A 24747-nucleotide genomic window follows, 5' to 3' on the forward strand; every position below is an offset into this window, starting at 1 on the left:
GATCGATTTGGAGGTGGAGGGTCTGTCATGGTCTGGGGCGGTGTGTCACAGCATCATTAGACTGAGCTTATTGTCACTGCAGGTAATCTCTGTGCGTTACATGGAAGACATCCTCCTCTCTCATGTGGTACCCTTCCTGCAGGCTCATCCTAACATGACCCTCCAGCATGACAATGCCACCAGCCATACTGCTCATTCTGTGCATGATTTCCTGCAAGGCAGGAATGTCAGTGTTCTGCCATGGCCATGAAGAGACCGGATCTCAATCCCATTGAGCACGTCTGGGACCTGTTGGATCGGAGGGTGAGGGCTAGGGCCATTCTCCCCAGAAATGTCCGGGAACTTGCAAGTGCCTTGGTGTTGACGAGTGGGATAACATCTCACAGCAAGAACTGGCAAATCTCGTGCAGTCCACGTGGAGGAGATGCACTGCAGTACTTAATGCAGCTGGTGGCCACACGACATACTGACTGTTACTTTTGATTTTGCCCCCCCCCCCCCCCCCTTTGTTCAGGGACACATTATTCCATTTCTGTTAGTCACATGTCTGTGAAACTTGTTCAGTTTATGTCTTAGTTGTTGGATCTTTTTATGTTCATACAAATATTTACACATGTTAAGTTTGCAGAAAATAAAAGCAGTTGAAAGTGAGAGGACGTTTATTTTTTGCTCAGTTTATAAATGCAACTATTATTTTTTAACAATGCTTTTTCAATGCATTGCTAGCTTTAAAATTGGGAAACTGTCCTAGAGAAAACTAAACTTGGGTCTTTGAAAGTAAAAATTTCAGTGCGAGAGAGAGCAGATTTTTCTCACTTGTGCTGATAGGTGTTTCTAATGGGACTTCCCAGCCCTACTACACCCAGCAGCACCAGTTATCTTCACCTCCACTCCAACACATTCCTCACTGTCCTCTTTCAGCCAGGGAAGATCAATCTACTCGGGTGGGTTTTCCCTGGCTCTGTACAGTGCAGCCTTTTACACCACAGTAAAGGGGCGACACTACTTAACTCAGATCAACTCATAGCATGCAGTGTTGACACAGAGAGCAGCTGCGTGCTTGCTCTCAACTGAACATTCACATCCATTACAGCAGGGTTGTGAATAAGGCACTGAGCTAACTAGACTACAGAACTTAGGGCTCAACAATTAAGATGGCTTGCTGGCCCAAAGCCAGTGTGAGAAAATTTTAGGGCATTTGATGGAACTATCACTTGCCCACTTGGGGCAGTGTGGTGTTGTCACTACATCTTATATTTGTTGATCTCGTGCATGTGTTTTTATGCCTTGCAAACTTATAGCTGAAGTATGTAATTTCTGTGCTGCTAGAGTCACCAAATAGAATTGCAAAAAATAAACACTGTTTTCAAACAGCTTCTTCAAACACTCACCCCTGAAAATGCTGCCTTCAAAGGCATATATGGTTGAAGCCCCACCGAGATTGCATATTGCATCATTGGACATGGGGTTACTACATATCTGACCCAGACTAAGGACAAGTCTGGATTAATGGGAAAACCAGTGTGTGAGAGTGTCTGTATGTATCTTACTGTTCTCTGAGAGCTCGACCACATAATGCAGTAGAGGGCTGTTTCCATCAAAGGGTCTCATCCAGGACAGATCCACACTGCGGCTGTCATTGGCATTAAGACTGGCCAGCAGGTTACGAGGTGAATGTGGCAGCTCTCTGTGAGAAGAGAGGACAGCGAATACTGAAAAACTTAGTGGTAGAAATGTATTTTTTTATGATGGGGCAATATTTGCCCTGTGGAATTCATTTTCAGGAGCACTTTTAAACACATTTCACAAGTTCGTCTGCCCATATAATCTTTGAGTTATAAAGGGTAAACGTATTTAGCTTGGTATCCACAAAGGAAAGGCTAGCTGATGAGGCTCAACTCAAGCTCTAATTTACTTCTAATTTAATTTATTAAAGGGACTAATTAATATATGGAGGAAACTATAGGGCAGAAACTCTTAAAAGTGTACAGTTTGTTTTCAGAGCTGATTTTAGATGAAAACACTTCATATTAACAACAAATTCAACAACACTTGCCTCTGTGACAGCGAATACAAATCTGACAGCTACAGGTCATTACAATGTCTGCAGAGGCACTAAACACATAACTAACCCTAGAATAAAAATATTATATTTTGAATATTAAAAAAAAAAAAAGATTTACAAAAAATCAGAGGAATGAACAAAAGGGAATTTTTATTTCTGACACTGCTTGATTTTAAAAATAAGAAAAGACAGAGAAATCAAACGCAGAATTTCAGAGGAACACTTCGAACGCAGGGTGTTTATTGCAATTTGGGTCTATTGAACTGACCGTCCCCTAAGGCCCCCTCACTCCATTTTCAGATCTTCACACATTTTAACTACTACTGATATCTCGTCTACGTTCAAAGAAAGATTGTGATTTTTCGAACTCAGCTCCAATATCACAGCCAGTTGAAGGCAGACGTTCATTTGTGTTTGTCTTGATTTTTGTCTTCACACACACTTTTTATTTTATTTTATTGATTACTTTATTAATCATTTCTGGGGAGGATAGAGCTCCAGCTGAGAGCAGGCAGCAGGCACCAATAGTTGCTCTTGGAAAGTTTGTTTTCTTCTCTTAATTATATCCATAGAGAAAATCAGCAAAGCTTCAGATTTCTTCACATGTTTGTAACCTTTCAAACTAGGAAGGAAGACTATGAAGTTTCTACAGGTGTATAAGAACTAATACTCCTTTATGTAACAATGTCTGCGTATATTCTGGCCTACAAAGATAAAACGTTCCTTAAATGTTAAATACCTTTGATTATTACACAGCTCTCTGGTATACTTGATTCTGATTTATTAATTGACATTCCATGGTCTAATATTTATGCATAATGATCACTAAAATGTATGTATGTGACCGTTGTCCCAGGCAACCAATTTCCAGCAGTAAATAACTGTGCTAGTTTCATGTCTCTCGTTAATGAATTTATGTATTTTTGAGAAGAAAGAGACAGTGGACCAATGTCCACTGTCTCTTTCTTCTCAAAAATAAATGTATTACAAAGTAAACCAAAGTTGCATTTTCATTTATTTAGGCTGAAATGGGTACTCTGATACTTTTGATAATATGGGACACCTAAAATCTGTTGACTTTCACAAGAAAGTCTATGTTAGCATAATGCAATTCTAGCAGGTTGTCATGTGATAATGTCTAATTTCTTGTTCTACAATTTTGGGGTGACAATTACAGTAAATTGCAGAATACCGAATGTGTAAAAAGTGGAACGTGGAAAAAAAGTTTGCATATTACCCAAATTCACCCTATTTGTTAAGTTGCCGTGGAATAATGAGGACAATGTACAGTTAGCCTGTCATTATAGCAAAATAAACCCCTTCAGAGTGATACAAGAGGGGTCCTGATCACCCTGTTAGGGTATATTTTGCACATAATGCAATATATATATATATATATATATATATATATATATATATATATATATACTATGCATATTTTATTGTATTCCTTCTTCTTTTGTCTCTTTTTGTCATTAATTTATGTCAACACCAGCATCAAGTGAAATTTCTTGTACTTTTGTACTTGGTGAAAAAAGCTTCCAGAAGCTTCTAAACTAAATAAAAACATTTATGTATTAATGCTATTGTTCAGATTATTGAATAATCAGCTGAAACTGTTAGACTCTTCAGCTAAGGGCATTTTAACAGCATGTGCTGTGATCCCGTCAGATGCATTGGCCTAAAAAGTTGTCAGAGAGACAACGGCTGGGTGACTTCAGCCACTGGGCAACGCCGTCCTGACAGCCTACCTGATCCCACACAAGCATCTGTTGCCCCTACAGCATCTTCACCAGTTTAATGAGGATCCCAAAAAAAAAAAAAAACACAAACACATAATGAGTCTTACTTCCACACAACATTAGCCTCATGAAATCAAAATAAAATACACACACCCGCTGGTTACTGCTGGCTCTAAGCAGTTTATTTCTGGGGAGCTTCTGAGGGGGGTTTATTCCCTTATCATATCGCGGTAAGGAGTAAAAAACAAAGGCTTTAGGTGTTAAATGTTTACGCCGCCAAGATTCAGGTTTTATTTTGGGGTTAAAGGATTCAGCTAGCAAACATGGATCACAAATGGAGTTTCAAATAGCCAGGACCAGAGAAATCTACCCACTCAAGGACAGGTTAAAAGGTCAAATGCTTTTCAGGAGATGGTCAGTGCAATTTTTCAGGATGGAGAGTTAGCAAAGCACTCTATCACATAAATATGCAACCAGCATTTGAAAGCCAGGGTTTAAGAGCAAAAACATGGGGAAAAAATGCTGTTTCCTCTTGAGAACTTCTTTTGATTAAATAAATGTCTTTGAAAGTTACAATTAGCAGAACTTTGATTATGGATAAGCCATTGGATTCCAGATAGAAAGGTTATGGCGAAAAAAGTTTACTGAAAGAAAGGTCAGTGTACATGCTCCTGTGGAGAGTAGCATTTTGTTCAGATAGTGTTTGCAGATGCAGCAGTGAGTGAAGAAATTGAATGAAATAAGGGTAAAGGGAGGTTTTTGCAACTTCCCTGGATTAAGAAACAATACTGCAGCACAATTAACTTGATTTTTACATTTCTGAGGAAAATGTGAGCAGAGCTTGCCTGTGCAAAACTCACTGCCACTATGACATGGTGTTGTGGGTGGTTGCCAGAACATTGCTATTAGGTTACTAGGGTGTTCTGGATGGTTGCTAGTGTGTTGCTTGATGGTTGCTAGGTGGTTGCCTCTATGAAGTCTCTCTGATATTCCGATCTCTCGATGTGGCTTGGGTAACTCTATGGGATTATTTTGCCGTTTTCAAATCGTAGGTTTGATTGCTTGGAAAAGTAATGTCACACCTCTTTTTAATAAGCATCATGATTTAAAGTATCAACATGTACATATTAGCAGCATATTACATTCCAAAGTCTAATACATAGGCCTGAAACATGTGAAGCATTTGAACCCAGACACTTCTTGCTACGCATTAAGAAATGTGTCCACAACTCATAACGTGTTACATTCTCTGTGTTGCTGGGACAGGTGTAATGTAACAGATATTTGAAGGTAACTCTTGAGTACAGAGCTTTGTTACCACCACAGTAATGCCTTAGCTCCTTGCCTTAGCAAGCACCACCAATAAGTGTTTTCAGAATCTAGCAGAACTTTTGTTCCCATGTGAATACTGTACCTCAAAAGGCATGGGTTATATAGCCCTGTATCCAAACTGCAATGAAGCATGTAAGGAAGTATTTCTGGGTGGTACTGCATGTTCCCCAGGGAGTCCCTTAAAGGCTGGGGTTTTGAAAAGTGTGCTCAAGACCCCAGGTTTATACAGAGAGAATATACAGGTGCATCTCAATAAATTAGAATGTCGTGGAAAAGTTCATTTATTTCAGTAATTCAACTCAAATTGTGAAACTCGTGTATTAAATAAATTCAATGCACACAGACTGAAGTAGTTTAAGTCCTTGGTTCTTTTAATTGTGATGATTTTGGCTCACATTTAACAAAAACCCACCAATTCACTATCTCAAAAAATTAGAATACATCATAAGACCAATAAGAAAAACATTTTTAGTGAATTGTTGGCCTTCTGGAAAGTATGTTCATTTACTGTATATGTACTCAATACTTGGTAGGGGCTCCTTTTGCTTTAATTACTGCCTCAATTCGGCATGGCATGGAGGTGATCAGTTTGTGGCACTGCTGAGGTGGTATGGAAGCCCAGGTTTCTTTGACAGTGGCCTTCAGCTCATCTGAATTTTTTGGTCTCTTGTTTCTCATTTTCCTCTTGACAATACCCCATAGATTCTCTATGGGGTTCCAACACCATGGTCATTTAACCAACTTTTGGTGCTTTTGGCAGTGTGGGCAGGTGCCAAATCCTGCTGGAAAATGAAATCAGCATCTTTAAAAAGCTGGTCAGCAGAAGGAAGCATGAAGTGCTCCAAAATTTCTTGGTAAACGGGTGCAGTGACTTTGGTTTTCAAAAAACACAATGGACCAACACCAGCAGATGACATTGCACCCCAAATCATCACAGACTGTGGAAACTTAACACTGGACTTCAAGCAACTTGGGCTATGAGCTTCTCCACCCTTCCTCCAGACTCTAGGACCTTGCTTTCCAAATGAAATACAAAACTTGCTCTCATCTGAAAAGAGGACTTTGGAACACTGGGCAACAGTCCAGTTTTTCTTCTCCTTAGCCCAGGTAAGATGCCTCTGATGTTGTCTGTGGTTCAGGAGTGGCTTAACAAGAGGAATATGACAACTGTAGCCAAATTCCTTGACATGTCTGTGTGTGGTTGATGCCTTGACACCAGCCTCAGTCCATTCCTTGTGAAGTTCACCCAAATTCTTGAATCGATTTTGCTTGACAATCCTCATAAGGCTGCGGTTCTCTCGGTTGGTTGTGCATCTTTTTCTTCCACACTTTTTCCTTCCACTCAACTTTCTGTTAACATGCTTGGATACAGCACTCTGTGAACAGCCAGCTTCTTTGGCAATGAATGTTTGTGGCTTACCCACCTTGTGAAGGGTGTCAATGATTGTCTTCTGGACAACTGTCAGATCAGCAGTCTTCCCCATGATTGTGTAGCCTAGTGAACCAAACTGAGAGACCATTTTGAAGGCTCAGGAAACCTTTGCAGGTGTTTTGAGTTGATTAGCTGATTGGCATGTCACCATATTCTAATTTTTTGAGATAGTGAATTGGTGGGTTTTTGTTAAATGTGAGCCAAAATCATCACAATTAAAAGAACCAAAGACTTAAACTACTTCAGTCTGTGTGCATTGAATTTATTTAATACACGAGTTTCACAATTTGAGTTGAATTACTGAAATAAATGAACTTTTCCACGACATTCTAATTTATTGAGATGCACCTGTACAGTGGCCCCAAAAAGTATCTGGACATTTAAGCCACACTTAATATGTATAAATGACATTTGTATTAGATAATACTAGGGCTGCACAATTAATCTAAAAACTAATTGCGATTACGATTACGGCTGCCACGATTATGTAATAGTGAAAACTGACGATTACAGTGTTCAATTTATGTCTGCTCCTGCAGCGTCAATGGTTTCTATTTACAATGTGTTTTTGCAGTGGTTAAGTATTCTAACCAATCACAGACATGTCCATTGAGCAATGAAATGGCAATGGCCAATCAGAGCCACTTAAATTAGACTCCATCCTATCAATAATGACAACTGATCCTAATGCGCAAGTTTTAAACCATCTGATGCCCAGATGCTTGCTTTACGTTTCACCTCTGTTCGCAGTGGCACATGAAAATTAATCCTGAAGAAACATCACCTGACACTTGAAAAGCTGTAGATCAAAAGCAAAAAGCACTTTATAATTATTTCTGACTCATTGCATGTTGCGCCGCTCGCTTGCAACATAGATGGTAAATACACAGCAAACAAGAAACGTGACAAAACTAAAATGTTCCTGTTCTAATCGAGGCATAGATGCTGTGTAAATAATTGATTTATAATGCTGATTACAGCTTTGTTTTAAATGAGAGCATTCACGAGAGTGCAGAACTCTGTTTGAAGCATTAGTGATCTCAAACAGTGTAAACCTGTAGTGAATGACAGCTTCAGTCATTGTAATGGGAGTGTTCGTCTCGTTGCTCGATTTCTGTGTACAATTTACTAAAAATGTGATTTTAGTTTGTAAAAAATAGCAGTAAAGTAATTCAGCTTAAATGTTCAAAGCTTGTTTTGGAGGTGTAGCCAACATAAAAAATATGGCAGGAATGGCTTATTTCACGAATCATCGTCATTATTATCACATCTGCTCTAATAAGACTCATTTACCCCGCAACTGCTATTGGTAGATTAACAATTTTCAAATATTGCACAAACTCCGATCGCAAATGGCTGTTTTTAATTCCCAAAGTGTAACCGCTGAGGCCAAATATGATATAACAACGATCTTACATGAACAAGATCACCATGAAGATCTTAGGGAATGAATGGGCACGTGACACAACAACATGGCGTAGATTTCCTTGAAGACACTTCTGAAGTGCCTCTGGTAAGAAACCTCTTTAAGTATTTTCATTGAAACCTGTTTGGGTGTAAAGAGTAGCATCTCTAAATTCATGTGGTATGCCACCGAATCAGCACACTGATGAACATGATGTCCACATATGTGGATTTTGGGACATTATTCCCTAAAAGTTGAAAAAACATTTTTGTTATTTTGAATAACATTAACACATCTGTGGGTCATTTCATTTCATTTTAATATACATTTTGTTATATTTTATTTTGTTATCACTGTACAATACGGATCTATTCATTAACATTAGTAAATGCATTCCTATATTTACTGTGCATTATCACACTGAGAATCAATGGTTTCATCCAAAAGCTAAAACATTTTGCTTTCATAGGCTTTATATGGAGTTAGGATGAAAATAAGGTGCATTTTGAACTGTTCTGAGACCAGTGCAGACAGACAGCACACTGGAGGTTAAGTCACTCACTAAATAGTGAGCAAGGGAGCATCCTATAACTCTCTATGCAGCTAGGTGAATTCACTCCTAAAATCCGACCTAAAGTTCAGTTTTTGGCTGCAGATGACGTTTGGACCACTCAACATGTTTGGCAGACATGGGACAATGGTAATCAGTACATAGATTCAGAATTTATAATGTATCATTTTATTTTAACATGGTTGGCAGTGATTGGATGATGTTGGGCTTTACTTTGAATCAAAATTAATTATGCTAATGTCTGATGTAATGTCTGTAACATCTCAAAAACATGAAGAACCAACATTCCTGGAGGTCATGTGACACCATGCAAGAAGCAGACGTGTGAGCGAAGAGCTCTGCACACTTTGCTAAATGTTTAATTATTTTCATGTTATAATCTAGTGAAATTTGATACACCCAGTTACACATTTGCTCTTTGAGGCAAAACATAGAAAAAAAGTCAAAATCCTTGGGCTCTGGAGATATTAAAAGACACTTACGTGTTCAGGATGAAAGCCCCAACAGGCCTACAGCCCGGGTACTCGATTTGGATGGCGCGGCGGGAGAGGTGATCCAGCGTCAGTTGTCCAACATGTTGGTGATGTTGACGAAGGTTCTTGCTGACTTGGAGGATCTTACTGTAATACGTCGATTGATTACGGCGATGGAAATAAAATTCTCTGAGTTAGTTACAAGAGTGACTGATGTTGAGAGACGAATCGATTGTCTGGAATCTTCGGAGAGGGAATTAACTGCTAATTCGCCCGCGACCAAAGTTGATTTGGAACATCTCCTTGAAAAGCTTGAAGATCTTGAGAATAGAAGCCGCAGGAATAACGTTCGAATTGTTAGAATTCCTGAGCATGAGGAGGGCAGAGATATGGTGAAATTCCTAGACAAGCTTTTCCCCGAGTCTGCTCGACATAACAGGCCACAAGCTGGAAATCGAGCGAGCTCACAGAGTCCCAGCTCACAGATTTGCTGAAGGAGATAAGCCCTGATCAATTCTGGCCAGATTTCTGAGATCATCCGATAAAGATCTTGTGTTGCGCCAGGCGAGGAGCAAAGGGAAGCTTTCTTGGAAAAACCATAATATTTTCTTGTTCCCGGACTTTACAAGTTTGACAAGAGAGAAACGCGATCGCTTCAAGGAATGTAAGAAACTCTTACATCAGCGAAAGATCACTTTTTCTCAGCCAAACTGAGAATAGAAATGAAGGACGGTCACAAAGTATTTACATGTCCCAATTAGGCAATGTCTTTTATAGAATCAATGGGTGAGCAAACCATTGGGTGTTTCTCATGTGAGTGGGTCGACTCGCTGTTCTTACTCTGGCTTTTGAGGAAGCTGGGTGTCATTTTGGTTTCTTTTTGCTTTTTGTGTTGGCTCCGCCGAGCGGCTAGAGTTTGTTTTGTGAATAACACTTTTCCTTAAAGAAAATATTGCATTGATGAAAGATTACGTTTGCATTGAAGTTCCCGGCCAGTTTGAGAGTGGACACTACGGATGACCACAAAATATCTACATGCTCACACAAAAGATGTCTTTTTTAAAGTTGACGGATTGTGTAAGTCATGGTATATACTTTTATGCAGCCTCCAAGTGGATTGACTCGACCATCCAGGGAACCGGAATGCTGGTTTTGTTTCTTTTTTTATTGGTTCCGCCTAGTGTCTGGAGCTTGTTCTATTGAATAACACTCCTTTGGAACAGCTGTGGATTAATCTGTTTGTTCTTCGTGCTTATTCCTCCTGCTGGCTGGAGTTGTTTTGTTGAATATTTTTACGGGACATTGGAATGATTACGTCATCTGCTGAACTCATAACAGCCGGCTCACTGAATATTCGTTTGCCTGTCCGAGGAATCTGAATGGTTTTATATCAGCTGGAATTTGTTTTGTGGAAGATCATACCTTTGAGACAGTCCTGTGAATGAATCTACACGTTCTTTGTGTTCATTCTTCCTATTGGCTGGGCTTTATTTTACAAATTATTTTCTGTTATGTAAATTATGTAAATTTGCCTCACAAATTTGTGAGGCAAAATTGAGCAATCCGATGGCAAAGTTGTCGTGGGGGCTTGTGGGCGTTCATGGACCATTTGAGTTTAGAGGGATTGTCGCTGGTTGGCGCTTTCGTGCGCAGGGTTAATGCGCACGTTTTTCTTTTTTCTGTTTGTTTTGTTCAGGGGGAAGTTCGGGGTTTGATTGTTTCACTAATGGGGAATATGGTCTGTATAATTTATTTTTTCTACTATATCAAAAAGTCAAATGTTAGTATAAGTGGGTTATCTCTCTCCACATGGAATGTGAATGGGTTGGGGCACCCCATAAAAAGAAGGAAGGTTATTACTTTTCTTAAACATAAGAAATATGATATTGTGTTTCTTCAAGAAACACATCTCTCCCCGCAAGAAGCTGAAAATTTTGGGAAGATATGGGGTGGACATGTTTTTTTTAGTGCTGGCTCAAGTAAGAGCAAGGGAGTCATTATATTGATTAATAAACATCTTCAATTCAAATGTCTCAAACAGACTAAAGATAAATTAGGGAGAGTCATTATTGTTTTAGCTGAAATTCAAGGGCAAAGATTGATTTTGGCTAATATTTACACACCTAACGCTGATGATCAGGGCTTTTTTATAGATCTTGAAGGGATGCTGCAAACCGCTGGCACCCCTCATGATATAATATTGTGAGGAGACTTTAATCTTTTGATGGACTCAGTCCTTGATCACAGTGAAGCAAAAGTGTGTAAACCCCCTAGAGCAACATTGACGCTTCACAGGATGTGTAAAAATCTTGGTCTTACGGATATTTGGAGACTTTTGAACCCATCTGGTAGGGACTGTACATTTTTTTCATCAGTCCATAAGATTTATTCTAGAATAGATCTTTTTTTTGATATCCAAATCCCTAATTTCATCTGTTGTTGATTGCTCAATTGGAAATATCTTAGTCTCAGATCATGCCCTGGTGATTTTAGAGGTGTTGCCATATACAGAGAAAAAGAAATCATATAGTTGGCGCCTTAATGTGTCCCTTTTGCAAAATCCTGATTTCCAACAAATGCTAAAGACTGAAATCAATGTTTATATGGAGACCAACTGGTCCTCAGAATCCTCTGTGGGCATGGTTTGGAAGGCACTTAAGGCGGTTCTTAGGGGTCGGATCATACAGTATGCCTCATTCATCAAAAAAAATCCAAAGCACGAGAACTCGTGGAGTTGGAAGAGAATATTAAAAGTGCAGAGGCAGAGCTGAAGCATCGTATGTCAGCTGATGGCCTCAGAGAATTGACCCAATTGAAAAATAGATATAATACTATTTTGTCACGGAAAGTGGAGTTTTGGTTATTCAGGGCAAGACAGTCATACTTTGAGTCGGGTGACAAAGCAGGGAAGCTTTTGGCTAGATATATAAAGCAGAGAGAGTTTCTTTCTATCATTCCCTCAGTGAAATGTGCTGGTGGTGAAATTTTTACCTCAGCCATTGATATTAATAGTGCCTATAAATAAAGAGTTCTATCTTGCTCTTTATAGTTCCACATCTTCGTCTACTGATGAAGATATTAGAAACTTTGTGGAACCATTAGATCTTCCTAAACTGACGATTGAGCAAAAAAACTCTCTTGATTCTGAGATAACCTTGGAGGAGCTTGACGAGGTAATTAAGTCCCTACCTACTGGCAAGGCTCCGGGGACAGATGGTTTTGCCGCAGAATTTTTTAGATCCTATGCTACAGAACTGGCTCCACTTTCGTTAGAAGTTTATACTGAATTATTAAAGAATGGAAAGCTTCCTCCAACCATGACACAAGCCCGGATCAGTCTGATTCTTAAAAAGGACAAAGATCCAAGCGAGTGTAAAAGTTACCGTCCAATCTCCCTGATACTAGATGTAAAAATATTGTCAAAAATTCTGGCTAACCGATTAAGTAAGGTTATGACATCTCTTATACATATAGATCAGGTGGGGTTTATTCGGGGCTGCAGCTCTTCTGATATTATTAGGTGTTTCATCAATATCATGTGGTCAGTAGCGAATGATCAGTCTCCGGTCGCTGCCATCTCACTTGACGCTGAAAAGGCGGTTGATATGGTAGAATGGGATAATCGTTTTAAGATTTTGGAAATGTATGGGTTCGGGAGTACATTTATTGGTTGGATTAAGTAACTTTATAGACACCCTGTAGCAGCGGTACAAACAAATGGATTAATTTCAGATTATTTTACTCTGGATAGGGGCACTCGGCAGGGTTGCCCTCTTTCCCCTTTATTGTTCTGTCTTGCCCTGGAACCATTAGCAGCTGAGATAAGAAAGGAGGATGATTTTCCAGGGGTGGTTGCGGGAGGTGTGGCGCATAAGCTTCTGCTTTACGCAGATGATATTTTATTATTTGTCTCTGAACCTACTAGATCTATGCCTTGCCTCCACAGAATTATTAATTCCTTTTCCAAGTTCTCAGGATACAAAGTCAATTGGACTAAATCCGAAGCTTTGGCTCTGACAGCCTACTGTCCAGTAACGGCTTTCCAGCCGGGCGCCTTCCAGTGGCCCAAACAGGGCATTAAGTATTTGGGGATTTTATTCCCAGCAAATTTATCTGATTTAGTTAGTGTTCATTTTGACCCTTTAATAAAAAGGTTTTCGAGTGATGTGTGCAGGTGGGCTTCATTACATTTATCGATGATTGGGAAGGTTAATGTTATTAAAATGAATTGTATTCCAAAATCTTACTACCTGCTACAGTCTCTCCCTGTAAATGTCCCCCTCTCTTATTTCAAGCAATTTGATAGCATAGCGAAGTCCTTCATTTGGAATGGTAAACGTCCCAGATTGCATTTTAATAAGTTACATAGGCCGATGGACAAAGGTGGGCTAGGCCTACCCAAGATTTTGTTTTATTATTATGCGTTTGGCCTCAGGCATTTGGCTCAGTTGTCACTTCCACCTGAAAGAGCCCCTCCCTGGTTTTCTATTGAACAAGAAGTCCTTGCCCCTATTTTGCCACTGCAGGGCCTGTCTATCAAAGTAACCGGGGAAGTTAAATCACACCCCATTATTTCACATTTGCACGTGATTTGGTGGCCAGAGTATTTAATTAAATTTTGCCTCAAGCATGTCGCTGAACCCCAAATTATGTATCAACAAGTCCCCTTTCTGCTGGTCAGAGTGGATTGTGAGGGGGGTTACTACACTCGGTGACCTGTATGAGTGGAGTGTTGAGATCTTTGAGAATTTGGTTCATCGTTTGGGATTCCCAGATCTCAGTTCTATAAGTATTTACAGCTGCACCACATGCTCTGTACTGTTTTTGGGAGTAGCACACACCCCCTTAAAGCGGCAGGTGGTTAGGGAGAAGTGATTGCTGCTTTTGGAAAAGGTCATGAGGCATCAGTGTATTACTCCCTGCTAATTCAGAGTCTGGGGGATGGAGCCTTGACTTCTCTCAAGAGAGTATGGGAAAAAGATCTGAATTTGGTATAGGAGGATGGAGTGTGGACTAAGATTCTGAAAAATGTCAAGTCTGTATCTAGAGATGCAAGGGTTCGCCTTATGCAATTTAAGATTTTACATAGATTTTTACATTTTATTGGACCCCCTCTAGATTATATAGGCTTGGTCTTAAAGACACACCCACCTGCTGGCGATGCCAATCAGAAGTTGGAGACACTACCCATGACTTTTGGGGGTGTGTTAAGATCCAGGAGTTTTGGTTGAGGGTTCGGAGTTATTTGTGTGATATTTTGAACATTCAGGTTTTGTTTTGTCCAAGACTCTGTATTTTGGGTGATGGGGCGGTAATGAATTTAGGGGATAATCACATTAAAAATTGGGCCAGTCTCATGATCGGCAGGCAAGTAATTTTAAGGGGAAGTCAAGTGGAGCACCCTTTTTGCGTGTGTGGAAATGGGGAGTGTAGCTGCATTTGAGGAAGCGGTAAGTAGAAGGCTGGGGTTTAGGGACTTATATGTTAAAAAATTGGGCAAATATTTAGTTTTTTTGGGGGGACTCTTGGGGAGGGGATGTGGAGAGTGTAGTTTAGTTTAATCATGTATGCTTATTATTTTATTTATATATATATATATATATATATATATATATATTTGGATTGTGTGTGTGTGTGTTATGTGGGACCACAGGGGTGTTCGTAAGGGGTCAGGGTGGGATTGTATTAGTGGGGTTTAAATGTAAAATGTTGATTCTTTATATATGTGTTGAGTTTTTCACTGTCATGTGCATATGAATCAATAAAAATGTTAATTACAAAAATAACCAACATTCCTGGAAACATAATAAACAATTTGTTTATTTAAAATTTCACAACTTAGTCCCGCTGTCCACGTGTTTTTAGGAAAACTATTTGCTCTAGAAAATGTTTTTTTGCTTATTTAATAGGTGCTACTAGTTACAAATGAAAAAGGGAAGTGGAAAATTCACACAGCAGTCACGCTTGGGTCTCAGGAGGTTAAAGGTCATTGCAAAAATGGCTCAGGAAAGTGAAGTTAGCTCTGAGAAAAAAATCTAGCATCATTTGATATTTTGTAGCTAATAGATGACATTTAGACACTTTTAAGTGTGGCTTAAGTGTTCAAATACTTCTTGGGACTGTATTTCACTTCTTACTTGCTGTAAGTACTCACTATTCAAAGCCGGCTAACTGAAAAATGATGCATTACACACAGCTGGAAAGTGACACACATCCATCAACACAGTGCATTAGTCAGCCTAATGCTCAGAGACGCTAAGTCACTCACATGACCTCCAGACGGGCGGACTTGGAATCGTTGCCAGCCTGAGATATGACATCACAAGTGTAGTCCCCGATGTCCCCAGACCAGGTTTGACTTATGTGCAAGGAGCCCTCCTGCAGGCTGATACGTCCCCCTTTAGGCTGGCTCACTAACTCCTCATCCTTTTTCCACATGTACCTGCCAAGTGAAGGAGACGGGAAAGAAGAAGAACTCTATCACAGTCAGGCCGACAGAGGGGGAACGTGGGAAACAGTGTCGGCTCATTACTCTGATTTCCAGCATATTAGTGTGGAATTAGCTATACAGCATTACGAATTGCGCTTTGAATCAACTTCAAGGCCTGTGGACTGACACTTTAAATTAACATTACAAAAAAATTGGACGAGGAGCCTTGGGCTTTGGTATAAGAAGCAATGCGGCACAGTGTTATTATTGTTACGAAAAGCTCAAATGAAAACTAAATGAAAAAGTTTTTGTTAGCTGAAGTAAAAACAAAACATAATATAAATGGAAAAAACTGAAATTACACTAAAATACACAAACTAAAACAAAATAAAAATGACCACAATTAATTTAGTATCGGGCCTAATTAAATTAGTTTTTGATGCATAGAATAAAGTGATACAATAATAATACAAATGATAATATTAATATATAAAATATAATTTACATTTTTAATCTTAATAAATTAAATATAATACAATTCAAAACCTTTACAACCTGCCATTATTAAACATGAAAGTGCCAATAGATAGCAATAACACTAGACAGCCCTGTGAAATAAACAGTTTTAACATATCTACGTTACAGTATATCAGTTAATGAATTAACTTTCACAGCCCTAAAATACTAAAAGTAAAATAAAAACTAAATACTGAAAACTAAACTGAAACTAGAAAACCAAAAACAAAATAACATGTAACACTAACGCAGAGTGTACTAAATCGAAACTAAACTGAAAGGACAAATTGAAAATAAAATAGAAATAAAAAGCAAATTCAAAATTAAAAACTACTGTATAATAACACTGGTGTCACCAGCATAAGTACTAGTGGCCTTTTCATCACCACCCACCTCACAACTACACGTGGGTCATGGGTTGCGGCACACTCCAGAATGGCTGTCGTCCCTTTGATGACACGTCTGTCCATGGGAGGGTTGGAAATGGTAGTGCGACCTTTGGGCAAACACAAAAATAATTATTTTGTATGAGTGCTTTGGTTTTGCATGAGGCAGTAAGCAGAATGTTAGGGACTTAGTCACCGCTCACCATTTACTTTCACTGTATGCAAAAAAGATGAAATTAATGTGAATGGTGACTGAGGCTACCAAGATTCTGCTTAACATGATGACAGAATTGTAATTTTTGGATGAACTATCAATTAAATTATTCTATTTCTGCCATTAACACAATAATAATAATACTCATTAGACAACAATCTAATTCTGCAATGTTATTTTGCAGAAAAGTTGAGAAATGTATGCAATACATTAAGTAACTTTATTCTTGAGGGGACGCCATTTATCGAAATTTCCGATATTGAAGAACCTATTATCATTTAATTTGTGTGAATCTCTGTAAGTGTAAAAAAACAATCGAAAATCTGTCTATCTCTAATTCTGCATAAGGAAATGCTGCATCAGAGTCAAACACAAGTCTCATTGTGAGTTTTCCAAGAATCAAATTGCTAAGCTTTGCTATATCACAGCTTCCTGTGAACATGTCAACGGCTGAGCTTGTTTCCCTCCTGCTGAGACATTGCCAGGACTTTACATGCACTGAACAGCGTGTATTAACAAGTCTGGATGCTGCAGATATCCTCTTGCAAAGCTGTGCTCAGGAGTTGCTTTACATGGAACAGTTTTATTCTCGAGTGCCACTGCTCTAATGCTGGCCTCTGGTTGTTAAAGGGATAGTTCACTCAAAAAATGAAATTTCTGTCATCATTTACTCACCCTTATGCTGTTCCAAACCCATATGACTTTCTTTTAACCACAGAACACAAAAGGAGATGTTAGGCATAAAGTCGAGCTGATCTTCTGTATACAATGAAAAATAATGCGAATGGACGCCAATGACAAGAAAATACCATGAAATAAGGAAAAAGATAGAGAAGTGGTTAGTAAATGGTAATCTTTCTCTGTGTGATATGAATGGTTACAAGGCATGCAACAACCAATGCTGTTTGGCATTACTGGCATTAAACTTGGCAAGATGCGCCATATTTAAGTCTGCCCAAATAAGATTTGAGAGCTGCGGCAGAGAGGAAGATTTCCAAATAATAACTTAAAGGGATTATGACATACTCTTTTAAAAAAAAAAAACACAACATTTTATTATCTTCCCTGAGGTCCATTGATAATTTTTGTAAAGTTTTTTTGCATCAAACAAGTCACAATTTAGCAATATATGGTGAACTAGAACTAGACGTACACACATACAGTATCAACCTGCAGTGAAGCGCACATCACCAGAAACGCATAAAAACGGTCAAAGACGTCCATCTAGTGCATATTTTCATACACCAACAATTAAAAATAGCGCAGATGGGAGCATGAACGCTTCCAGGATGCGTTTGTGCTCAAAACAGCAAGAGGCACAGCAGCTGATGAAACAAAATGACATCTCCTTTTCAGAGTTGTAACTTTACACTGCGTCTTTTAAAAGCGGCGCCAGATACACGTGTAGTTCATGTTTATATACAAGAATTATTCAAAATAATTCAGATTGGTCCACTTTCATGCTCTCTCTCTCTCTGAGCACCAGTGGGCAGGGCCAAGTGTGCGATGATGTAAAGTAGGTGTTGATGTTGTTGCTGTAGAGGCAGACATGATTTAATGGGCCCCCTAGCGACGTAGGGAAGTCACGGAAGTAAAGAGCGAGGCGTTTTGCAGCTTGGTTTCAATAAATGCTTTTATTGCATTGGGGATTAAATTTTGAGTTTTGAAATGTACAATATGTTTTTATAGTAGAATGGCCTCTTAAATGTCAAAATATCAACGAAAATGTTATTCCTCATGACTTGACCCCTTTAAATTATGTTTTTTTCCTCACACAAAGCTATTATTTGATTTCAGATGACTTGCATACAGTGCATAAGTCATACGGACCACTGTTATGCTACTTTTATGGTGCTTGTTTTGTCGTTTGTGGAGTTTGACAGCCCCTGATTACTGTATGCTCCCACTGTATAGAAAAGAGCAACATGAACATTCTGCTTAATATCTCCTTTTGTGTTCCACAGAAGAAAGACAGTCATACAGATTTGTAAAGACATGAGGCTGATGAAAATAAAATACATTTAAAAAAATGCTTTGATATGTGTAAGAGTATGTTTTTCTTACTCCATACGGTGAGGGAGGCACTGGTGTTGATTGCTCCCTCTGAGTTTGCGGCATAGCAGGTGTAAGTTCCCGTGTCCTGAAGTACCACCGGCTGAACCTGTAGACCACCGGACTCCATAAGGGTGAAACGTGGAATCTGCATCGATCCGCTGGCTAGAATCTGGGTGTCTGTTGTGCAGGCACACGCAGACAAACACACACACACACACACACAAACCTCAATAGCTTGCTTACACTACCATATAAGGGATTAATAGAACATCACTATACATAGCGCCGCAGTTTGAGATTATTTTATTACTAGCTTAAAGTTTTCCCAGAGGAAATTCTGCCTGGAGAGCTTTCTGCCTTGTTAGGGAGCCACTATTATATATATATGCAGCTTCATAATTGGGAAGGCCATGGCAATGACTTCATGAATATAGTCAAAACAGAAGCAGAATATAATGGAAGATTTTTTTGTTGCTCTCGCATGAAATTATCTTTTGTGTTGCCAATCAGCTGCAACAAAGACATCTTAATGGTTTCCCACAAAGCACAAAACACACAACCTCATACATCAATTCACTTCTCGCCGCAGTAACTGAGCGCCGAGGATGCCTGCGAGTCGATCTGGCTGTCAAATGTAAAATATAACACCAGTAAACATAACAAAACAGCAGAGCCAAGATGCACTCATGTTAGTAGTGATATTAAATCTAGCAAGCTGCCTACAGAGACAGCATTTGAAGGCATCATAAGTGCCATCTTGATGCAAAGGCTGTTCTAAATGGAAGGTTTCCTCAATTGACCCTTTGCTAAACCTGCCTTAAAAGAAAAATAGCTGAGTGTACTTAAAAATCGATACTTCTACCTAATACTTTTGTGTGCTACCTATATTTCACCTTGTTGTATCGAGCTGTTAGCTTAGCAGCATGCTAACGTCAAACTCTTTTGAAATCAGTTGTGAAAAGAGCATTATTTGCACACGGAGGTCCTGTCTATGTACAGCATCCAAATCAGTCACTTATGAGGGTCCTTGGTTGTTTAGATGCAGCCTTAGGGTCTGTTCAGACCAAGCGTGTTTTTGATCTAAAAAACCGTAGACACATCACAACAAATAGAACAGAACGCAGGTGTCTGGAGGCACATTTTTAAAGTTCTTTTGAACTTGACATACTGTCTAAACAACACAGCACTTGTTGTGAGACTCTGAAAAAACAGCGAGACGGTCAATGGTCAAAGACATCCGTCTAGCTCATGTTTACAAAGAAAAACAATCTAAAAAGCATGCAGACGGATGCAAAAACGTTTTTGGTGTGAACGGCCACTTAGAAGGCAGCTGCCTCATTCACTGGTATGAATTTAAGCAGCAATGCTAAAATTAAAAGATTACACTGCACATAGCAGGACAGTGCTATCACCTCTCTTCCAAGTGATGGCAGGTTTAGGTGCCCCGGATACCTGACAGGTAAACACGGCCATCGCTCCATCTGTGACAGTTATGTTGACCGGTGCTGCTGTGAAGGTCGGAGCTATACCTGCAAAACACACCATTGCAGTTTTAATCAGGCAAAAGGATGCCATGTTCACTCTATGGCCATGTGCCTCATTCACATCTAATGCAGTCCACCCACATACCCCCGCAGGAACACACACACACACAAATTATTACAAGAGGCCAAACAACAGACAGGAAATTGAATTAAAGCACAGTTCCATCCACACTCTACCATTAAAACACGGGTGATGCTTTTTGCCATCTGGGATATGCAATATGGACCTGTAAATTTGTGTTTCAAAATCTGTAACGGTAAAAAAATGGCATGAAACTAATTATGCCTATCTGATTGGGTGTCCATAACAAAGGCAATGTGAAGTTGGTAGGTCATTTTTAATGGCTAGAGATGTGTAAATGAATAGGTATTTCCATTTGGAAAAGTCAAACACATTCATGCATTTGGATGCATTATTGAATGTGTGCCATATCAAGTTGGAACAATAGAGATGGGAAAATAAAACCCATTACAGCTCAGTTTCCAATTCCTTTACACCATTTTCTATGAGATAACTAGATTTTTATATTTTTTGAAGATAATGTGAGAGGTACAGTTTTTACAACTCATTGCCACAATGCTAGGATGTTGTGTGTGGTTGCCACAGCATTGCTACAGTATGCAGTTGCTAAGGTGTTTTGAATGATATTTAGTATGCTCCAATGCAGTTTCTAAGGTGTTTTGGGTGGTTGCTTACTGGCCCAAGGTAAAAGAGCCTACTCCCAAATCTCTTTGATATTCTGGTCCCTAGATATAGCTCGGAACCCTCCTTCAATGCAAGTTTATGGAATTTTTCCACAAGCTTTATGTTCCAGCAGGTGAAAATAACCTGATCGTTTAGAAACGTAATAATAGCGCAACAGTGCTCGTCAACTTTTTCAGCCGTCTTGGTTCCGTTAGTATTTTTCCCCTTCATTTTTTCCATATTGATTTCATAAAGTACTTCCTAAAAGAGTTCTAGGCAATAAACCAAACAAAATAGCTCCGAGGTGGATCACAAGTTTATAAACTTTTATCTGAAGACAAAGGTACAAGACTGTGTACTTAACGCTTTCATGAGGGGATGAGCTACAATTCAATAAAGCATTGCAAATGACGTAATCAAATTAAAAATAATGGAAAAATATAAAACTATTAATTTACAATCAAATATATTTTACATTTATTGCAAAATTTAGCTTGAGAGTGTAGGGGGGCCAACCAAAGACCAACTTGATGCGCTTTGTTTGCTACGATTCTCTGATTGGTGGATCTTTCCCAGCAGGAACATGGGTAGCATATTTATTCACCAAAAATGTCACTATTAAACATGATTTTTTTTTACATTTATTTAAATTTATTTATAGCGCGGACTAATGGCTTCAACAGAAGCATATACCATTGATTAACAACCTTGGATCTCACTGTTGGTCTGTCTTAAAATTTTTTTAAGTTATTTTTAAAAATCAGTACCCTTTTGGAAAAAAATAAAAAACAAAATTAAAAATGGGATTTTTACCCCACTACTGGTGCGGTTATGCACCAAACTTTTAATTCTAGTTTTGTAAATTCCCTTACCTTAAGTATTATCAATACTAAGTGATGCCTGAATTAACAAACAACACTAAATACTGATGCTTCTGCTTAAAAAACTGTGAAGAATGTAGTGGGTATGTCAGTACTGTCTTATCCAGAGCACTTGAGCCGTACATCCTAACGCAATGTAAGACGCTTAAAAACCAGAGGTAGTCTGGCATTGAAAATCAACACGCTCAATATGCTCCACTGTTTTTACAGTGACCCTGTTCACAGCCTCTCTGGGGAGATAAAGGCCTGGTGAGTGATTACACACCACACTAACATTCATCCACTACGCTTGTCCTTGATCACTTTAGCATGAAACAGATCTATACAGGGATAATAAAGCCTGCAGAAGAACTAACACATCTCTGATTGAACCGCTGGTCACCGAGCGAGTCTAGATATGCACGATCAATATGCAAGACAGAGGAAGCTGCGTTCCATGCGAGATCTTCAGCTCTTCAGAGATAACCTGCTACATGCCTGCCTGTTTTATTTTTCAGCTTTTACCATTTTACCTTGTTGGATAACAATGGTAAGGTTTTAGTGCACATTGTTTTACTTTTTGCTCAAAAGTTTTCGTTGGGCTGAAAGAAAAAGTTTACCTCTAATAAAGGTGGCACTTTTGTTGCATTTATAATCAAGGTTTCTTGCAAAAAATTGAATTCTCCATAACAATTTTCACTCCTAAAAAAAAAAACCTGTTTGCTTCTGTAATTTTAAGATTCGTATACGTATATAAATATATTGTGATTGGCACACGTCCATATACTGGAGAGTCGTTTATATGTAAACATCTTATGAACAATCTTATGCTAATTGGTTGGTTGAGATAATGGTCAGGATGCTCAAACAAACAGAGCAGTGTTTTAATAGCACGTATATTAAGCTGGGATAGGTGAAAGCATTTTTAATCATAACCTTTAAAAAAAAAAATCTTATTATTAGAATTAATACATTCTGTATAATCATGGGGAATCAGATGATGCAAAGGTCAATATGGCTCAAAGTTAAAATCATTATGGCAATCTACATGCAGTAAATATGTGCAATCGGGGCTGTGGTAATTATCTATGTGATGTGAGCACTGCTCTTAGGGGGTCTTGATGCTCTCATACAGCACAGATCAGGGCAGGGCCTGACAAACACCGCAATGTAATCAACTACAGACAGGCCTCTCTGCGGGGAGCTGTTCCATCGCTTATGGAAGTGAGTGAGAGTCATTTCACTACAGATTAGGAACTGAGAGAAGGTAAACTCTCCAGCTGGTCACATCTAATGCCCTTGACAATGTCTCTCTTGTTTGTGTGTCAATTAGTATCAGCCAGTTAAAGGGATAGTTCACCCAAAAAAATGAAAATTCTGTCATTATTTACTCACCCTCATGCTGTTCCAAACCCAAATGAGAAATTCTAAAGAATGTGCTGGTCGCTCATTTCCATGCAATTACAATGAATGGGGACTGAAGATTTGACACTTCAAAAAAGACACAAAAGCCCCACAAAAGTATAAGAGTAATCCATAATCCAACTACTGTGCTATATTCCAACTCTTCTGAAACCATATGATAGCTCTGGGGAAGAAACAGACCAAAATTTAAATCTTGACATTTGCCCAAGCTCTCCTTGCTGTGTCCTTTTGTGTTCCACAGAAGAAAGAAAGTCATTTGGGTTATGAACAACATGAAGGTGAATAAAAGATGACAGAATTTTATTTTTGGGTGAATTATTCCTTTAATGCACTCTGGAAAACATGCAATAAATAAATGCATGCTGCCTCCCGCACTGCCTCGGAATCATGCTCACTTGTGATGTCCAGGTAAGTGTGCACCTGGCCCTCTCCGGCTGAGTTCCTGGCAAAACACTGGAAGATTCCGGCATCGCTGGCCTGTAGCTTCCTGACCTGAAGGCCCATGCTTGAGATGACTTTGTAGCGTGGGTTGTTGAGTTTACTGAGGGGCACTGCATCCTTATACCACTCCAGCTTAGGCATAGGCACACCTGCGAGTTTAATATACAACATGATGGTCCAACAGGTCAGATCCAGGTAAGAAATATACTGTATAACTATGTAGGAAGGAAATAATAAAGAATAACTTAGTATTTCCATTTCAGCTACAGTACAATATACAGTCTGTGTTTTGTCTGGTCCAGTGTTTCCTTGACTTCCAGACCTCAATTTTTTTTTTTTTAGCAGCCGCTCTGAATGATCTAGCAAGTAATTCATAGTAATAAACAGATAACTTGTGAGTTGATCGATTCATTAAAAGTATTCGACAGTTTTGGACACTTGAGTCAAACATAAAAGTGTATGCAATATCATTATCAATATTATTGCATTAGATAACTAAATATCAAAAAAAGTTAAAACAAATTATACTAGACCTTTTCTTAGAACTATTATTATTATTTTTTTTTTTATTAATTTTAATTAACTGGTGTCACTGGGATTTTTTGTGGATTTATGAAATCTATTCCACATTTGACAATCAGAAAATGTTCAAGCACGTTTTATCTTTGTGAAATGTTTTGCTTGATAAGTGTGCTTATGCTATCTTTTTTTTAATTTTTATATCCCACTTGGTTTGAGATTTGTTATATAATGCAAAGACATTCATAAAGTTTTTAATGCAACGTGTCCAAAGCACCAGTAAACACTGTCTGAGATGTCATTTTATTGTAAAAACTTCTTAGTTTTAGTGAATCCATTTTGCTTAAGTGAAATAACACCATATTTATCTGCATTCCTCTACATTCTTCTCTCTGGAACTGAAGGCCTAACTCTGCGGTGTTAAGCCACATGGACCGTGCTGGTCTAAATACCATTTATTATACACATTCAAAAGTCTTAATTTTGAAAATGCTGGCTGCACCATTTATAGGATATAAGAAAGATGAAGTGTCAAGTGGAAATGAGATGATCTGAGGCCTTAAGCCTGCAAACAGATTTGGCTAGCAAGCTTCTAAGAATATTTTGGCAGCTTGGAAAAGTGTGCTCTTGGAGGGGACAATTTAAGTAACAG

At 38.8% G+C, this 24747-nt stretch overlaps 1 protein-coding gene across 2 annotated transcripts in view; it reads right to left on the bottom strand.

The window, feature by feature from the left end:
• The window catches only part of LOC127452338 (protein sidekick-1-like), a 522949-nt gene that overhangs the window by 118307 nt on the left and 379895 nt on the right, over nt 1-24747 (bottom strand). For both annotated transcript variants that reach the window (XM_051717752.1, XM_051717750.1), the window contains exons 9-14: nt 23531-23725; nt 20034-20150; nt 18631-18798; nt 16360-16462; nt 15289-15462; nt 1551-1687 (exon numbers count right to left, since the gene is read on the bottom strand). In XM_051717752.1, the coding sequence (XP_051573712.1) occupies nt 1551-1687; nt 15289-15462; nt 16360-16462; nt 18631-18798; nt 20034-20150; nt 23531-23725 (894 nt within the window). The remainder of the gene's footprint in view (nt 1-1550; nt 1688-15288; nt 15463-16359; nt 16463-18630; nt 18799-20033; nt 20151-23530; nt 23726-24747) is intronic.

The sequence above is a fragment of the Myxocyprinus asiaticus genome, chromosome 14 (assembly GCF_019703515.2).
Source record: "Myxocyprinus asiaticus isolate MX2 ecotype Aquarium Trade chromosome 14, UBuf_Myxa_2, whole genome shotgun sequence".
In the NCBI taxonomy this organism is placed as follows: domain Eukaryota; kingdom Metazoa; phylum Chordata; class Actinopteri; order Cypriniformes; family Catostomidae; genus Myxocyprinus; species Myxocyprinus asiaticus.